General features: G+C 39.1%; 1 protein-coding gene across 1 annotated transcript in view; it reads left to right on the top strand.

Moving 5' to 3' along the window:
• Nucleotides 1-1829: 1829 nt before the first annotated feature.
• slc25a18 (solute carrier family 25 member 18) overlaps nt 1830-20336 on the top strand; it is a 30543-nt gene continuing 12036 nt past the window's right edge. Inside the window, exons 1-7 of the mRNA XM_062035854.1 lie at nt 1830-2012; nt 2584-2884; nt 3060-3182; nt 7440-7495; nt 9213-9303; nt 15095-15210; nt 15344-15530. Coding sequence (XP_061891838.1) covers nt 2865-2884; nt 3060-3182; nt 7440-7495; nt 9213-9303; nt 15095-15210; nt 15344-15530 — 593 coding nt within the window. The 5' untranslated portion in view covers nt 1830-2012; nt 2584-2864. The remainder of the gene's footprint in view (nt 2013-2583; nt 2885-3059; nt 3183-7439; nt 7496-9212; nt 9304-15094; nt 15211-15343; nt 15531-20336) is intronic.

Here is a 20336-nt window from a genome sequence, read left to right on the forward strand (position 1 = left end):
AACCTGAAGTTGATATACTGTAGAGATTTACTGTAAGCGTTAAATAAAAAATAAATACAAATAATTTGACTTGTTTTTAACATTTGAATGACTTAGACCAGGGGTGTCAAACGTACGGCCCGAGGGCCGGATCAGGCCCGCGAAGAGGTTTTATCCGGCCCGGGGGATGAGTTTGCTAAGTATAAAAATTAACCTGGAATTTTTGAATGAGAGAAACTGCTGTTCTAAATGTGTCCACTGGATGTGGCAAAAGCAATTATTTGTATCTTTGTAGATTATTCTAACCTGACTCTCGCCACAGGCCTTTGTAGTTCGCTGAGCTCCACTCAAGGATCTGGGCTCGAGGGCAATGCAAACTCCTTCAAGATAGCAAAAAATAATGAACCAATCAGAATTTCATAGATGTGACGTAGCGCCTAAGCGACTGTTTGATTCAAACAACAATGGCGGCACGCAGCGAGGAGTCGTGTGCTGACATTGATTCTGCATATTTTCTTTGCACAAACATTGATCGTCTACTGACATTGCTGCGTTGTTTCAGTAAAAGTTCTCTAACTTTTCGCTCTGTCGTTATCCAATATGTCGGCTGATCTGTTTTGCATTTCCCAGCGTCGTTCTCATCAGCGTCACGGGTTGATTTCATTGTGAGTGGTTGAAGCAGCATGTCATTCAAGATAACGGACAAGTGGTTTATCCAATCACATACAATTATTTTTTTACAAGGCCTTCTGAAATACATCTTCTATTGAGAAGTCCCAGATCCTTGTGTGGAGCTCAGCGAACTACAAGGATCTGGCGAGAGTCAGGTTAAGATTATGCCACATATGTAAAAAAAACAAAAAAACACATGATGTTAGCGCACCAGTCGAGGAAAATGAGCAAACTACATAAATAACAGCCTGTAATTTGATTTTGATATTATTTCCTTATCTTGATAGATTGAAAATTAACACCAATGTTCGACTGATGAACATTATCACATAATTTATATAATTTATATAATACTATTTAACCGCAACATGTAAGTGTAAAAAAAGAACAACAACATTATGATTTGTACGATTTGTTTTATTTTTCAACAAAGAAAACAACGTCTTTATTTTTAAGTTATCGTGCCGTGATTTTACCAGACCGGCCCACTTGGGAGTAGATTTTTCTCTATGTGGCCCCCGATCTAAAATGAGTTTGACACCCCTGACTTAGACCCTTTATGGTCCCCGGGAGCCCTAAAGGTAAAAAAAAACCCAAATCCATATATTTTGTTATGATTTGAAAATGAAAACTATCAAAATGGCCCCCGCAGGCTTGAATTTTTCCGTGCGCGGCCCTCAGTGGAAAAAGTTTGGACACCCCTGTTATAAGGGCACAAGGTTATGCAGAAGTGTACTTACAACAATATTATACACAAATGATACTATTTATAGTCGCGGCGGAGGGGAGTGGATGCAAAATGTTTTCTTCTTCCTGGGGATCCTATATGAGTGGATGCCCATGGAAAAAAAAAAAAGGGCAACAAGTGGTTGCTGTGGCAGTCACGTGTGCTTTTTGTTGATGTCCTTATGCAACCTCTTGGCTCCGTATTTGGACCCTTGTTTCCCCTCATAATTCAGTACACGGACAATTCATGTTGGGAATACATAGTTGCACGATGAGTCATTATGCAATACAAAGGCCATTGTATAAAAGGTTTACAAAGGCTGAAAGCCATCTTTGTCGCTCTTGAGCGGATGTGATGTAAACAAACCCATCAGGGTTGCATTGTTATGTGTTTCTGTTGCCGTGAGCCCACTCAGCAGGTACAGGAGTTGATGTTAACGCAGTTGCTGGGGCTGTGACACACACAGAGTCACCGCGAGAGGGAGGGACTTAGGCCATGAGACAATGCTCGTGTTTGTGCAACAGCCCCTGAGTGGAGGCTGGCTTGCTCTCGCTTGGCTACCACCGATGCGCTCATGGCTGACCGGAGAGGAAAGTGGACAGCTTGATCGCGGCTGTGAGATGCACCGGCGCAGGTAGGATGGACGGAATGGCAGAATATTGCATTTTTTTTCTCCAACCGACTTTTCTAGCCTGGGAGGTATAGAGGTCGGCTAGGGGTCTCTTGGGTTTTGGCACGGTCACTTCCCTCGGAGTGTGTGAATGGAGCCTGGCTGAAAGAAAGTTGCACTGAAAGAGGCTCAGTGAGAAGCATGTGCAGAATGTGGCTGGGATCCAGCAATGAAAGTTTAGGATAGGGATAGGATGTGGTAATAAGTGATGAATAACAACATCATTTGTAGTTGGGGCTAACATGCATGTTATAAGGATATGGTGACGGTTTATGGTGGTAAGAATAGATGTGGAGAGATTAAGACAAGATTAATTAGAGTGATGAGGGAAGAGGAGGAAGTCAGGGGAAGAAGAAATGAAAAGACAATATTTGTCCTCTAATATATGCAGTGTATTCAATATTTAATAACCTCATGGTGCGTCATGTGCTCTTATCCAGACCAAAGAGACTCTTGTTATTTTATCTACCCTCATGACCGATTTGTATTTGGTTCATCTTATGCAATCACATTTTCTGTATGTTTTCTATTCAAGGCAGCAGCGGGAGAAAGTTTGTGCAGTGGGTGGAAAAAAAAGCAAGAGGGGCTGGCCTTGAAGATACAGACCCGGCATTGGTTTGGGCCGAAACAGAAAAAAAAAGGGCGTCCACTCCTGCTGTGTCAAGAGGGGAAAAAAGCAGTCTACTGGTGTCACGGTAAAAGAGCGCTGTTGCATTCGTTTGCAAAAGTACAGTAGGTGACCTTCTGGGGCTCAGCGCCAACGTGTGGACAGGAAGAGGAGGAGGACAAAAGGAGCTGTGGGCCAACACAAGCAGGATGACGGAGAATAAGATAAGGTCTTTGTTTTGTTAAAAAATTCCTACTGGATAAATATGTCCGACACTAAAAATACATTTTACTTGAATCATTCTATTTGGTTAGTGGTCTTAGCAGGCGCTTGTTGTGCTGACAGCTGCGTGTCAATGTGTGCATGCATGTGTACCATGTGTCTATATGTTGATCCCTTTGCAGCCTCCCTGCTAAGCTGATTAATGGAGGCGTGGCGGGCCTTGTTGGTGTGACATGTGTATTTCCTATTGATCTGGCCAAGACCCGCCTACAGAACCAGCAGGGTGCCCAAGTGTACAAAGGAATGTGAGTACGGCCCTCACAACACACTATTAACACAAATATGTTCTTGTAGTCCCAGCATCTTGCGGTATATGTAACTGTATTACATCAACTTAAACATCAATTATACTTTTCTTCCTTATTATTCTCCCTATTTTATTATGTCTTTCTATCTACTACCCATGTGTCCCTTACTTTTCCCTTTCTAATGCGACCCAACCATTGAAGGCAGTTCAGAGTCGGGGTTTGCTACCATTAATGGAGTTTTTCCTTGTCTCCGTCACCAATTTTAGATTCGTCTTTTGTTAATTAGTGCTACGTACATACAATTTAACTAAAATGAAATCAAACTTTTAAAACTGCTGGATGTTTTAAAAGGTTACGGGGCAGCATTTGCCAGGTGCTCCAGTTGTCAGAGTTAGACATCCATCCATCTATCCATTTTCTACCGCTTGTCCTTTCGGGAAAAAATAGCCATGTTGTGCAAAATACAAATGTCCACCGCAGAGGACACAGGTTCTCAGGGGAATATACACATGCATGAGCGATGGCCCATATGGGCTTGAATCTATATCGTGATATAACTGCAGCCTCTTGCGATAACGATATACAAACCCCGTTTCCATATGAGTTGGGAAATTGTGTTAGATGTAAATATAAACGGAATACAATGATTTGCAAATCATTTACAACCCATATTCAGTTGAATATGCTACAAAGACAACATATTTGATGTTCAAACTGATAAACATTTTTTTTTTGCAAATAATCATTAACTTTAGAATTTGATGCCAGCAACACGTGACAAAGAAGTTGGGAAATGTGGCAATAAATACTGATAAAGTTGAGGAATGCTCGTCAAACACTTATTTGGAACATCCCACAGGTGAACAGGCAAATTGGGAACAGGTGGGTGCCATGATTGGGTATAAAAGTAGATTCCATGAAATGCTCAGTCATTCACAAACAAGGATGGGGCGAGAGTCACCACTTTGTCAACAAATGCGTGAGCAAATTGTTGAACAGTTTAAGAAAAACCTTTCTCAACCAGCTATTGCAAGGAATTTAGGGATTTCACCATCTACGGTCCTTAATATCATCAAAGGGTTCAGAGAATCTGGAGAAATCACTGCACGTAAGCAGCTAAGCCCGTGACCTTCGATCCCTCAGGCTGTACTGCATCAACAAGCGACATCAGTGTGTAAAGGATATCACCACATGGGCTCAGGAACACTTCAGAAACCCACTGTCAGTAACTACAATTTGTCGCTACATCTGTAAGTGCAAGTTAAAACTCTCCTATGCAAGGCGAAAACCGTTTATCAACAACACCCAGAAACGCCGTCGGATTCACTGGGCCTGAGCTCATCTAAGATGGACTGTGTATATATATATATATGTACTGTGTATATATATATATATATATATATATATATATATATATATATATATATATATATATATATATATATATATATATTTATATATATATATATACACACACACATTAGGGGTGTCAAAAAATGTATTGGAAAATGTATTGCGATTCTCATTTGTAACGATTATTAATCGATAAAAAAATAATCAAAAAACAATTTTTTAATTGTTTAGTTTTTTTCCTAAATCTGTCCTGTCCAGCCACTCAGGCAAATCATATTGTGGATGTCGATGCCCATATCTGCTGTACAGATTTACTTTACAAAAGAGAAGTGTTTGGAAACTTCTATTGTTGTTGTATTTGACTTTATCAAATGTTTGGGAAGCATTTTATTTATCAAAAGTAGTTTTCTTTTATGTAATATATACATTTATCACAGCTGTTTATCTATTTCATGGAAGAGTGTAGCTAATCTAGCGCTAAAACTCACTGAGCAAGCAGCTTCATTTACTCAAAGATATCCTTCTGAGAACCAGCGTCCTCTTCAGTGGACATTTGCAGAACAAGTATATATATTTTCCCCCTGTGACAAAAGAAATAGACCCGAAAACAAATGTCCACTGCAGAGGATGCAGGTTCTGAGGCCGGGTAATGTGTAGACTTTTGCTTTGATACCATGATCACCCATGTAGATAACATACTGTAGATCAGCGGTGTCCAAAGTGCGGCCCGGGGGCCATTTGCGGCCCGCAGGTCATTTTTTAACGGCCCCACAACACATTCTAAAAATACGATAAAAAAAACCCAAACAAACGTGGTATAAAAGAGCAAACAGGTGAAATGTAACAAAAAAATGTTGCAATGTTTACTCTAATAACACAAAGCTGCCATGTAGGCTGTTTCTTTCATTAAAACATAATATTTAATCAAAATCAACGTCATTATGAATTATTTACCTATTCAAGGCTCCAATTACGTCACATTTAATATTCCACTTTGAGATATTCTTTGGGGAAAATGTTGCATATTTTGTGTTTGCTATACAAAAAACTGAGCTGTTGTTTTTTAAAAGAAGGGCCTAAAACAAACAAACAAAAAACATAAACAACAATACAATTTAGAATTGACGGACAGATCTGAAGCTGATCTCGAGATTATTGTGCTAAAAGTAATCAGAAAAAAAAAAAGTATAATTTATTTTTTAACACTTTAATGAGTAGGACCCTTTTGGATCCCCAAAAATTTTAGTGGGATTTTTGTTTGCGTGTGTCATTGCTCAAAAAATGTCATGTTGTTATGAGTTATTGACCTTTTTAAGGCTCCAATTGTTTTATAATCTCAAATATTCTACTTTAAAATTTAATTGGGGGAAAATATTGCATATTTGGTGGGGTTTTTTTCCATAAAAAACCTGGGTTTTCTTTGACAAAAAGGGCATACAACTTAAATGTTTAAAAACGTTTTTTTGACAGATAGACCTAATGTTGATCTAGAGCAGGGGTCGGCAACCCGCGGCTGTAGAGCCGCATGCGGCTCTTTAGCGCCGCCCTAGTGGCTCTCTGGAGGTTTTTCAAAAATGTATGAAAAATGGAAAAAGATGAGGGGAAAAAAATATATTTTTTGTTTTAATATGGTTTTCTGTAGGAGGACAAACATGACACAAACCTAATTGTTACAAAGCACACTGTTTATATTAAACATGCTTCACTGATTCGAGTATTTGGCGAGAGCCGTTTTGTCCTACTAATTTTGGCGGTCCTTGAACTCACCGTAGTTTGTTTACATGTATAACTATCTCCGACTTTCTAGGACGTGTTTTATGCCACTTCTTTTTCTGTCTCATTTTGTCCACCAAACTTTTAAGGTTGTGCATGAAAGGTGAGTTTTGTTGATGTTATTGACTTGTGTGGAGTGCTAATCAGACATATTTGGTCACTGCATGACTGCAAGCTAACCGATGCTAACATGCTATTTAGGCTAGCTATATGTACATATTGCGTCATTATGCCTCATTAGTAGGTATATTTGAGGTCATTTAGTTTCCTTTAAGTCCTCTTAATTCAATTTATATCTCATGACACGTACACTATCTGTATGTAATATGGCTTTTAATTTTTTGCGGCTCCAGACAGATTTGTTTTTGTATTTTTGGTCCAATATGGCTCTTTCAACATTTTGGGTTGCCGACCCCTGATCTAGAGATTTAAACTTTGAATAATAATAATACTAAATGATGACACATTTTTTATATTTTTTTGACCAAAACTCTTTGGGTTCACCGGGATCAATCAAGCCTGAGTGGCGGCCTAAATGTATATTTTTTTATACATTTATTGTATTGGTTTTTAAAATAAAAAATATCAAAATGGCCCCCGCTTGCTTTGATTTTTCAGTGTGTGGCCCTCAGTGGAAAAAGTTTGGACACCCCTGCTGTAGATGTAGAGAAAAACGCTATTTATTTTGGATATGTCTTTTCCAAGCAAGCCCAGGGTTTAGGAGGTAACTCATGGGATTCTTGCCACCATGCACATTTTATTTCATCGTAACTGGATTGTCCGCCCATATGAAACATTAGAGAGGAACATGACCAACAAGAACAAATCTGTGTCCTTATAAGACCCTGCTGAGATCATGTGCTGGGCATGCATACTGTCCTGCCTCGTGGATGGGTGTGGCCGGACGCCCAGAATGTGGTTTTCCAATGTGACTCACAAATGGAAAAATAGCAGGAATGACTTATTCCCTTCAAGGCCTAATAATAATAAAGTTGGATTTTCAGCGCCGAGCACAACATTTGTCCAGACAGCCGATCATTGTGTGTTCTAAGTTTCATAAAGGCATGCTGCAGTGATAATCCCATAAACTTAGTGGTAGAGTTCAGTCTTTGTCTTTTGTCTTTATAGGTGGGACTGTCTGGCGAAGACGGTGCGCTCAGAAGGCTATTTTGGATGCTACCGAGGTATTCTTTGCATTTCTACTGCCTGTGACAAACAAACCTGCAGCTGTGCCTTACTATAAACGTAATCCTTGCCACCCACTCGCTTGTTTTTCACTGCAAGCCCTCACTCACTTTCCCATCAATGGCATTGTCCCGCATGGGAGTAAGCTTAAAGGCCTACTGAAACCCACTACTACCGACCACGCAGTCTGATAGTTTATATATCAATGATGAAATCTTAACATTGCAACACATGCCAATACGGCCGGGTTAACTTATAAAGTGCAATTTTAAATTTCCCGCTAAACTTCCGGTTGAAAACGCGGTTGAAAATGTCTTTGGATGATGACGTATGCGCGTGACGTAACCAGTGAAACAGAAGTATCGGTACCCCATTGAATCCAAAACAAAATAGCTCTGTTTTCATCTCATAATTCCACAGTATTCTGGACATCTGTGTTGGTGAATCTTTTGCAATTTGTTTAATGGACAATGAAGACTGCAAAGAAGAAAGTTGTAGGTGGGATCGGTGTATTAGCGGCGGACTACAGCAACACAACCAGGAAGACTTTGACTCGGATAGCAGACGCGCTAGCCGACGCTAGCCACCGACCGCACGGATGATCGTGGTGACCGTCGATCGCTGGAACGCAGGTGAGCACGGGTGTTGATGAGCAGATGAGGGCTGGCTGGCGTAGGTGGAGCGCTAATGTTTTTATCATAGCTCTGTGAGGTCCCTTTATACTAAGTTAGCTTCAATGGCGTCGTTAGCAACAGCATTTTTAAGCTTCGCCAAGCTGGAAAGCATTAACCGTGTATTTACATGTCCCTGGTTTAATAGTATTGTTGATCTTCTGTCCATCCTTCCAGTCAGGGATTTATTTATTTTGTTTCTATATGCAGTTAAGCACAATGCTATCACGTTAGCTCCTTCAATGTCGTCGTTAGCAACAGCATTTTTAAGCTTCGCCAAGCTGGAAAGCATTAACCGTGTATTTACATGTCCCTGGTTTAATAGTATTGTTGATCTTCTGTCTATCCTTCCAGTCAGGGATTTATTTATTTTGTTTCTATATGCAGTTAAGCACGATGCTATCACGTTAGCTCCGTACCTAAAGTGTTTCGTCGATGTATTGTCGTGGAGATAAAAGTCACTGTGAATGTCCATTTCGCGTTCTCGACTCTCATTTTCAAGAGGATATAGTATCCGAGGTGGTTTAAAATACAAATCCGTGATCCACAATAGAAAAAGGAGAAGGTGTGGAATCCAATGAGCCAGCTTGTACTTAAGGTACGGTCAGAGCGAAAAAAGATATGTCTTGCACTGCATTCTAGTCCTTAACTCTAACGTCCCTCATCCACGAACCTTTCATCCTCGCTCAAATTAATGGGGTAATCGTCGCTTTCTCGGTCCGAATCGCTCTAGCTGCATTGAAAACAATAGGAAAATATGAGGAGGCTATCAACTGACTACGTCACGCTACTTCCGGTAGGGGCAAAGCTTTTTTTTTATCAGATACCAAAAGTTGCGATCTTTATCATCGTTGTTCTCTACTAAATCCTTTCAGCAAAAATATGGCAATATCGTGAAATGATCAAGTATGACACATAGAATGGATCTGCTATCCCCGTTTAAATAAAAAAAATTCATTTCAGTAGGCCTTTAAGCCGCTGCGTTGAATCATTCTAATTCTGCTTTTGTTTGTGACCGTGTCATTAGCTTGTTTGTGTCCTTCAGGTGCAGCAGTCAACCTCACTCTTGTCACACCAGAAAAAGCCATCAAACTGGCAGCTAATGATGCCTTCAGACAAAAACTCTCCAAGAACGGGTAAACGGCAAAACACTAGATTTGAAGTTCACAAGGTATAGTCTGAAATCATTCATACCGCTGGCAAATTTGGACTTTTTTAAAAAAGTAAATAGAAAGTGAGAAATAGTTTTCCCACAATGATGCCTCTTGTATAGTCTGTCATTTCCAGTAGAAAACTTGCTAGTTAAATAAAAAATAACAGAAATCCAAATTTGCCAGGGTTTGAAAAATAAAATAGCAGATCGTCACGGGGTAATATTCCGGGACCATTTGCAGATGCAACTAGCAAATAAACATGTGTAATTGAGACAAAATGTTTGAGTCTTTAATAAAACCTGGATTATGTTGCTGCATTGAGGAACGTTACATCAACTCGACCCTTCCCCTCCAAACAATCCTGCTAGCGCATGGGTGTCAAACTCGTTTTAGCTCAGGGGCCGCATGGAGGAAAATCTATTCCCAAGTGGGCCGTAATGGTAAAATCATGGCATGATAACTTAAAAACAAAGACAACTCCAGGTTGTTTTCTTTTTGTTACTTTGGCCAAAAATAGAACAAGTTCTAGTTTGTTGAAAATTCTGAGGAAATTGGTGCATCTTCAAAAACACAACGAGCTTAGACTTCTATCTACAAAGGCAGGAATAAACTTTAAGTCACAAATTGAACTGGAAATCTCACGTAAAAAATATACAACACAAAGTAGCAAGAAACACGTCAATAATGAATAAAGCAAAACATGTTCTAGACCAAAAATCACTTCATATTCTCTACTGCTCACTAGTGTTACCGTATCTGAACTACTGTGTAGAAATATGGGGAAATAATTACAAAAGTACACTTCATTCATTAACGGTGTTACAAAAAAGATTAGTTAGAATAATACATAATGTTGGATATAGAGAACATACAAACCCTTTATTTATTGAATCAAAGATACTGAAATTCCACGACATAGTGAATTTGCAAACAGCTAAAATTATACACAAAGCAAACTATAACCTGCTACCCAAGAATATACAACAATTCTTCTCAAAAAAAGAGGACAAATATAATCTTAGAGAGAAATGTAATTTCAAACATTTGTATGCACGTACAACACTTAAGACCTTCTGTATATCAGTATGTGGAATTAAATTATGGAATGGATTAAGCAAAGCAATCAAACAATGTACTAATATGATCCACTTCTACAAACTCTTCAAACTTAAAGTGTTTACAAAGTACAAAGAAGAATAATGCTGAATTTATTTAATTCATCCATTCTTTCACTCTCAAAATATTCTTTCTTATCTCATCATATGAAATGTAACTTACTTCACCAATTATTATTTATTTATTTATTTTTATTGTGATTACTTATGGAGTATATTGTGAATAAATTGAGAACAGGAAGTGAACAAAAGTTTTAGAAACTGTTATGTAAAAGAAAAGGGGTAGGATTAAATAAGCTCTGCTTCTTGCTACTCCTTTTCGAACATGTTGAAAAGAGAAACTGGAAGTTGTGATGTATCATGTTGTATGCTTGCATGTTCCAAATAAACTCAAACTCAAACAGTCTTTCTGGGATTGAACAAAAAAAAACACAACATGTTAAATATTTCCTTTGTCATGCCCACGTATAAAACCAGTGCTAACTCAACAAACCGTAAGAAACGGAGGTAAAAACTATTCAAAAGGGTTAAGTTCACTTTTCTCGTGTTTGGCAGAGACATGACGATGTGTTTGAAGCAGAAGACATGAAACGGCAGGTTTTAAGTTTCATTTGGGTCGAGGAGGAGGAGCCACAGTCACCCTTTACTGTGTACCTCTTGCTTGGCCCCGGTATAAACCGTTTGCTTAAGTTAAAGTTAAAGTACCAATAATTGTCTCACACACTAGGGGTGGTGAAATGTGTCCTCTGCATTTGACCCATCCCCTTCTTCACCCCCTGGGAGGTGAGGGGAGCAGTGAGCAGCAGCAGTGGCCGCGCTCGGGAATCATTTTTGGTGATTTAACCCCCAATTCCAACCCTTGATGCTGAGTGCCAAGCAGGGAGGCAATGGGCCCTATTTTTATAGTCTTTGGTATGACTCGGCCGGGGTTTGAACTCACAACCTACCGATCTTAGGGCGGACACTCTAACCACAAGGCCACTGAGCAGAATTGCTATTGTGACATCCAGTGAACACATTTAGAACAGCAGTTTCTCTTGTTAAAAAAAAAAGCAGCTAATTTTAATACTTGGCAAACTCATCACGCGGGCCAGATAAAACCTGTTTGCGGGCCGTACGTTAGACACCCCGATGCTGGGGGGATGTTGACCTTCTCCCCCAATTCTAAATCAACATTCACAGTCGGTTGTCATAACTAGATCTTCTTGTTTCCCCTCTACTAACCTAAACAGCCTTTTTTTTTTAAGTAATTAAAACACTTTTTTTTCCAAAATCCACAAAATTGCTGGGTAACAAACACAATTTTAGTAACACATTAATCATGATTTAATCCCACAAATTCTATTTTTTAATAAAATTGTTGTTCTTCCACACTTTTTTAAAATGATTATTTAAATATTACTATTATCTTTTCTTTACTTGCTAAAATAAATAAAAGGGTTCCTTTGTGTGCAAATGAGGTCATTTCAACCTATCTAATGTGCTTCTACAGCCTATTAAAGGTTAATGAGGACAACATCAAAAAATGCTTTATGATCTTGTCATGTGAAATTAATATGATATTTAAAAGCCCAACGGGCTTTTGTTTAAGCTCACAGATACATCAGTGAAAATTTGATAGTACAGTCTAATGATATTGTATAAAGAACTTTCAAATGTTTTGATTTTGAAACATGCGGCTCATGTTTATATTCTGGGTACTTAATCATCTTACCGTTCATTTACTAACTCTGGGTATTTTCATAGTCCAAAACTTTCCATGGGAATAATATGATTTAGGTAGAAATTAGCAAAATGGCAGTTCAGACTTGTTTTCTTTTTATTGCAATTAAGGCTGTCAAACCATTCAAATATATAACTGCAAATAATCAAATTTTTGTCCAGAATTAACCACATCTAATTGTAAATAGATATCTGGGGCCGTACTTATCAAGCTTCTTAGAGTGCCATTTTACACTTAAGTCCTGAGAATTTGCGAAATTTAGTCCTACTCTCAAACTTAAGAATAAAAGTTTTTTATCAACGTTCTTAAGTCTAAGAATCACTCCTACTCTCCACGATATTTAAGAGACCTTCAGAGGTGTCTTAAGTGGTTAGGATTTGCCAGCAGGGGATGGCACTGAGGCGAGAGAGACGTGCGCGAACGTTCAGGGAACGGAACAATGTTGTTGTTTTTTTTGATGACGAGCAGCTGATCAAACGGTATCGTTTAGACAGAGCGGATATTATTTTTGTCACAGATTTAATACTTTTCGATTCCTTGTTGATTTCTGCATGTGTCTGCAGTGGGCTAGTATATATAGAGCCACCCACACCAGTTTCAAATTAGTTGCCTAATTAATGAATTGGAAAGAAAATGTTATGACAGTAGCGTATGTGTGTGGCCGTGAGGTGAGTGACGTCAGTGAGTGTGTGGGCGATAGAAGAGAGGGAGCGGTAGCGTGAGTGCCGGCGGGGACTAGTTTGTTTTGTATTATTTTGTAGTTTATTGTCAAAATATACACTCCCATTGTCCACTTAAATATTTCCAAGATATTTCTTTATTCTTAGACAACGGATTCCCTTCCGTGATTGGTCATTTCTATGGACAGAGAAATGACGTCACCTAAAATTCCGTTTACGGCACATAGTAATGTCGTAATTCAGCTCTGAGTGTGACACTTAAGATTCAGTCCTACACTTCGCTGAAAGTGTGAGTAAGACGCTCGATAACTAACTTTTAAGTGCAGCTTTCAGCGAAGAATTTATTTACTTTTAAGTCAACTCTTAGCAGACTTCTTAGGAGTAATTCTAAGAAGCTTGATAAGTACGGCCCCTGGTGTAGTTAGCATGCTTTGCTTTATTATGGGGCAAGAAAAGCAAGCCCAAATAAGCAACCACACTTGGTGTGGCCCCCCCCCCCAAAAAACCTGATTCCCATTTGAATCACGATTCTCATCTATTCCGATTCTAAATTGATTCATAATTTTCAAAAATCGATTTAAAAAAATGTAATAATGAAAAAAAAAATTGTTTTTAGATATGTTTTGTTGGCCATCTTAGCGCTTACTTGCTGCACGTATGAAGTCATACCTCAGCTGCCAAGAGGAGCTGTTGTAACCTATTTTGAAAAGGTTGTATCATCATCTTCAAACCAAATAAGATATTGCGACAATCAGTTTGAATCAAGAATCGATTCTGAATCGAATCGTCACCGCAGGAATCGAAATATATTGAATTGAATCGAATAGTGAGTTGTTGGAATATTTACATCCCTGAACTCAGTTCAAAAGCAAGACCAAATTCAAAACAAACCGCGACTGACAAACTTTGCAAGCGACTTTAGAAAAAAACAAACCCAATCGCTTATTATAAGCGGACTTGGCAACGCTGTCGCTGCTAGCAGCTAAGAACTGCGGTGATGACTCAACTAACTCACAGTGGCAGTGGATGGAAATAACGTTGGTCTTGTGAAGAGAGCGATCTGCCAGGCCTTTAATTAAACTTGCCATACAGTATGGCTTTTTATTTGTCCTTTCCTGCTCGCTGTTCATTCCTATGACTCAACATCACCCGGAACGCCAACGCTTTTCTACCACTAGGGTATGGACTGAGGGTTAATCACAACGACAAAGAAATTGTGGCGTTAAAGAAAACTTGTGTTAACTCGTTATTGTCACTTTATCATTGATATACAGTACAGGCCAAAAGTTTGGACACACCTTCTCATTCAATGTGTTCTTTATTTTCATGACTATTTACATTGTAGATTGTCAATGAAGGCATCAAAACTATGAATGAACACACGTGGAGTTATGTACTTAACAAAAAAAAGTGAAACAACTGAAAACAAGTTTCATATTCTAGTTTCTTCAAAATAGCCACCCTTTGCTCTGATTACTTTTTTGCACACTTTTGGCATTCCCTCGATGAGCTTCAAGAGGTAGTCACCTGAAATGGTTTTCACTTCACAGGTGTGCTTGAAGCTCATTGAGAGAATGCCAAGAGTGTGCAATGCAGTAATCCGAGCAAAGGGTGGCTATTTTGAAGAAAATAAAATACAAAACATGTTTAAAACAAATACATAACTCCACGTGTGTTCATTCATAGTTTTGATGCCTTTAGTGACAATCTATAATGTAAATAGTCATGAAAATAAAGAAAACACATTGAATAAGGAGAAGGTGTGTCCAAAATTTTGGCCTGTACTGTAGATTTTATGCAAATATTTATTTATTACATTTAATTACATTTTACTTATGTATTTTTCTCCAACCTAAATTTAAAAAAACTTAAAACTTTCTTTCTGGACTTGAAAACTCCTAAATTCTTAATTTGCTGGTGGGAATTTCCAAACATTTTCCACCTCTTTGTAAGCCGACACACTCCACAGTCACCCCTAGAGGGGGGGTTTCACCCACATATGCGGTCCTCTCCAAGGTTTCTCATAGTCATTCACATCGACGTCCCATTGCGGTGAGTTTTTCCTTGCCCGTATGTGGGCTCTGTACCAAGGATGTCGTTGTGGCTTGTGCAACCCTTTGAGACACTTGTGATTTAGGGCTATATAAATAAACATTGATTGATTGATTGATTTAGTATCTTGTAGGAGCAACACAACAAACTATAGGTTGTTTGCATAAGTGTATTATTTATGTTTGCTCTGTCTCTGTCATCAGCCATTTACCCCTGTGGGGGGAGGTTCTGGCAGGGTGCGGGGCTGGCACCTGTCAGGTGGTGGTAACCACGCCCATGGAGATGCTTAAAATCCAACTACAGGATGCAGGGAGGCTGGGTGAGATATTCACTGAAATATTGTTTCTACAGTCTTGAGTTTTTTCTCATTATAGAAATCTAAATCCTTTGTTCCGCGACAAAATGACGTTCTGTGAGAAGAATGCAGGCTCACATTTGATTCATTTGATCAGCTGCCCAGAGGAAGGTCCCGACATCAGCTCAGGCTTCTGGTCCTGGTCCAGCTCCATCATTGGTGGCCAGCCGGCCAGCCCGGTCCGGTCCTCCCCAACGGACATCGGCCACCAGCATCACAGTAGAGCTGCTGAAGACGCGAGGTCTGGCTGGTCTCTACCAGGGAGCAGGGGCTACCTTGATGAGGTAAGACACACACACACGCACACACACACACACACACACACACGCACACACACACACACACACACACACACACACACACACACACACACACACACACACACACACACACACACACACACGCGCACATGCACTTTTTTTTTTTACACATTTAGGGGTTGCTAGCACAGTACAGTAGTTCATATCAGTGCATTAAGTATCATAAGTTAAATGTCAATAATGTCTGGGATAGGCTCCCGCTCAGGCCTGGGCAAAATACGGCCCGCGGGCCACATGCAGCCCATTAAGATTTTCAGTCCGGGCCGCCAGACGTTCTACATATATTTTTTTTAGACCTTTAACATCAAAACTGTAGCCGCCATTATGATGTGCAGTGCTGTTTTTAAATTACCGTAAGTTTGAACGATAGAAAGTATTTCAATGGTTAAAATCTGCACTTTTGAGTGTTATACGATTTATTACGGTACAGCAGCTCAGACGAGGAACAAAGCAGAGCGTGCGGGGTTTGTTTTCAGAGCAGCCAGCCCGAAACGCGTTTGTCAGGAACAGATAAGGAAGCAAATTTTTACAACAAATTTCTGCACGAATGTGATAATATATCATATTGTAGGTGTTTATTTCCCTTTGCATTCATATTTTGCTGTTTGTTACATTTGCGTTGGGTTTCGCTTGATTGTAAAAGATACACAACTATGGAGGAGCTGATCTGAGAAGTAAAAGAGGAGCGATGTTCATGTGTTGTTAATATTCAGTGTTTTATTGTTCATAGTTAATATTGTAAATCCCACTTTCTTTGTTTTAATGTACATTTTGAGTGTCCCATTCAGTAAAAAACTGTAAAATTACATTCCGTTTTTTTGAGGTGGTCTGTCATAACTTTTTTAGAATTATTTCTGACTTTTGGTATTAGTGTTCCTGAAAAAAAGGAATTAATTTATATAATTTATACACACATACACATTTGCCCCCCCAGACACATTTTTTTCTCTCAATGTGGCCCCCCAAGTCAAAATCTTTGCCCAGCTCTGCTCCAGCTCAAAGTGCATGAATACATTTTTCACTGTTATAGACAAGTAGCATAACAAAAAACGTGTTATATGTGGGCACTTTGAAATGCTCAATACTGACACCTACAGGTCTTAACACCTACAGGTAACTCTGCACACTGATATTTCAATCCAAACAAATCTGTGTATTATTGTTTAGCCTTGGTGGAGGTACAGTATGTGTGCTCCTGGGTGCCATTCTAAATTGCTGATAGATCATAAATAAACCGTAAACCGTCTGCAGCCGCACTATATTTGGATCCATCAAACGCATTTTATACAATCACAATATACACTACCGTTCAAAAGTTTGGGGTCACATTAAAATGTCCTTATTTTTGAAGGAAAAGCACTGTACTTTTCAATGAAGATAACTTTAAACTAGTCTTAACTTTAAAGAAATACACTCTATACATTGCTAATGTGGTAAATGACTATTCTAGCTGCAAATGTCTGGCTTTTGGTGCAATATCTACATAGGTGTATAGAGGCCCATTTCCAGCAACTATCACTCCAGTGTTCTAATGGTACATGGTGTTTGCTCATTGGCTCAGAAGGCTAATTGATGATTAGAAAACCCTTGTGCAATCATGTTCACACATCTGAAAACAGTTTAGCTCGTTACAGAAGCTACAAAACTGACCTTCCTTTGAGCAGATTGAGTTTCTGGAGCATCACATTTGTGGGGTCAATTAAATGCTCAAAATGGCCAGAAAAAGAGAACTTTCATCTGAAACTCTACAGTCTATTCTTGTTCTTAGAAATGAAGGCTATTCCACAAAATTGTTTGGGTGACCCCAAACTTTTGAACGGTAGTGTACTAATCCAAAAATGTGAACAATTCAGCATGAGGTGGGCGGTAGAGATGCGCGGATAGGCAATTATTTCATCCGCAACCGCATCACAAAAGTCGTCATCCACCCGCCATACACCCGAACTAACATTTGATCAAACCCACAACAGCCCGCCACCCGCCACCCACCCGTTGTTATATATCTAATATAGACGATGCAAGACATCCCTGTTAAAGAAAGGAGACTGATCCAATGCAGCAGAGACATTCAATGCGTGCCAAAAAATACACAGTTAAATGTTGTTACCCACATACGAAAAACGAGCAGCACTCCTTGAAACAGGCAATTATTTATCAGGCACTGCTGCAGCTGTCACGCCAAATTTCTTCCCCCTACAAAAACCTCCCCCCCATTTACTTCCGTGGTCATTGACAGTGATCGATAGCACTTCGGCTTTGACTGCCCGTCGCTGGAAGGATACTTCGTCTTTGACAGCTGCTGGAATCTGAAGAAATCGATTATTGTTTTTTTCTGTACAGGCGCGAAACAGGACAGTCGCGTTCCGGTCAAGGACCCCCCGCAACTTTGTGACTTTATTGGACGCAGCCCCGGAAGTAAATGGGGGGGGGGAGGCTTTTGGCGTGACAGCTGCAGCAGTGCCTGATGAATAATTGCCTGTTTCAAAGAGTGCTGCTCGTTTTTCGTATGTGGGTAACAACATTTAACTATGTATATATATTTCCGAATTGGTTCAACCGCCACCCGCCCGAATCTATTTAAAATCTATCTTTTTCGTCATGCATCCGCCCGACCCGCGGATTATCCGCGGAGTCCGCGGTTGTGTCCGCAAACCGCGCATCTCTAGTGGGCGGGTTTTTTTCTGGGTGAAAAGTCACTTAATCAATAGGAAGCGATATGAACCTAGGAGATCACACATCAGAGTGCTATACATATATCAGTTCTAGGACCAAATCTATTCAATTCCTATATCAATGACATTTGTAATGCTATATTATAAATAAAGCTGATACGGTTAGCAAATTACACTACTGTATTCTGCTCAGAGGAAAACTCACACAAAATAATACGGTAGAAAAGATGGTTGCATAAAAACAGATTTCAGTAATCCCTCGTTTATTTGGTATGCCAATTGGTTCTGGGCATGACCACGATAAATTATTTTCCTGAGGAATTAGGAAACATTCATTAGAAATCAAATATTTTCACAGCTAGAACATAAAAACACCTGTTTACTACTTTCTGAATGCACTTTTCAACATTATGAGAGCCCTCTAGACATGAAATAACACCATTTAGTCACCCTTTCACTCTTGTAATCCAATATAATAATGCTGCCTGAGGCTGAGCCAATCAATGGCCACGATGCTAAACAGCATGAACTGATTGGTTTGGTCTCATCTAGTAGCCAATACTACTGTGGTATTGATATTTCTAGGTCGATTGGTCCTCTCCAAGGTTTCTCATAGTCATTCACATCGACGTCCCACTGGGGTGAGTTTTTCCTTGCCCGTATGTGGGCTCTGTACCGATGATGTCGTTGTGGCTTGTGCAGCCCTTTGAGACACTTGTGATTCAGGGCTATATAAATAAACATTGATTGATTGATTGATTGATTGAATTGGCCATTGTTATGCTTCAAAATACTTAATTTAGAGCAAAAATGTTGTAGATTATGCTTAAAAAACACAAAAAAATATGCGGTGTGGTTAAACCACAATATTTGAAGCGTGGTGTGGCGAGGGATGTACGTATCCTTGGATTTAAGGATGTAATGTGATTGACTGGTGACTGCTGTAGGGTTGGCAATTTATTCCATGAACTATATAAATATTATACATGTGGCAAATGATAGAGTCTTTAATACTATCGTGATAATGGATCTTGATGACACATTCTAGCTGTGTCCCACAAATTTGACAGCGACAAGCGAAATAACGGATAACGCGTCCTCAACGCAATGTAGCATTCTTGCTAACGGCTAATGTCCCTCCACGGTGCAATACCACTTGAATTAGTAATCCTCGCTTTCATGGCAGTATATAAACTAGGTTTCTTACAAATATTATTGTCGCTGAAAGACGTGGAATAGCTAAACATGGAAACAGGATATGCTAACCGCAAGCTAGAGCCCTTTAATGTAAACAAAAAATTTGGGCAGCTAGCGCTATCAATAGTAACGATACCAAGTTTAGTATCACCAATATTCATCAAGCATCAATCATGATTTATCTATTAATAAAAACATATTTTGTCGTTTTTGTTCATGTTTACAACCTCAGGAAATATGTCCCTCAAAACAGGGGGACTCTGGGGGGGAAAAACGCAAAATATTTAAATCAGAGCCAATAGAAGGAAATAATGGACAAATTTGATATTGCTACATCGCATTGTTTTTTTATTATTATTATTATTGTGATCAAAAAATGAAATCATTGAATGATCTTGAAAATCTGGACCATCATGCTTACATACTGTACATTACCTTTTGCATTATTTTAATTTATATTATTACGTGTGGTCAACCTCAACTTTTTTTTAATTTTTTTTATGTCATTGCCTGAAAAAATTAACTAATGAAAAAAATTGAATGAAATTAACTAAACAAAAAAAAGCATCAGCATTGGTATGACCAATATGCCCAAAACTAATGTACAGTCTCAGACAACATAATAATAAGCATTGATTACATTTTAATAGAAGTGTAGATAGTACCTTGTTACAACAGAAAGTAATCAATAAATTAACAAGTCGATTAAGATAGTTTTGAAAAAATAAGTTAAGGTTGAAAGTTAAGTTAAAGTACCAGTGATTGTCACACACACACTAGGTGTGGTGAAATTTGTCCTCTGCATTTGACTCACTCCCTTGTTCACCCCCTGGGAGGTGAGGGGAGCAGTGGGCAGCAGCGGTGGCTGCGCCCGGGAATCATTTTTGGTCATTTAACCCCC

This window comes from Entelurus aequoreus, linkage group LG24 (genome assembly GCF_033978785.1).
Source record: "Entelurus aequoreus isolate RoL-2023_Sb linkage group LG24, RoL_Eaeq_v1.1, whole genome shotgun sequence".
Lineage (NCBI taxonomy): Eukaryota > Metazoa > Chordata > Actinopteri > Syngnathiformes > Syngnathidae > Entelurus > Entelurus aequoreus.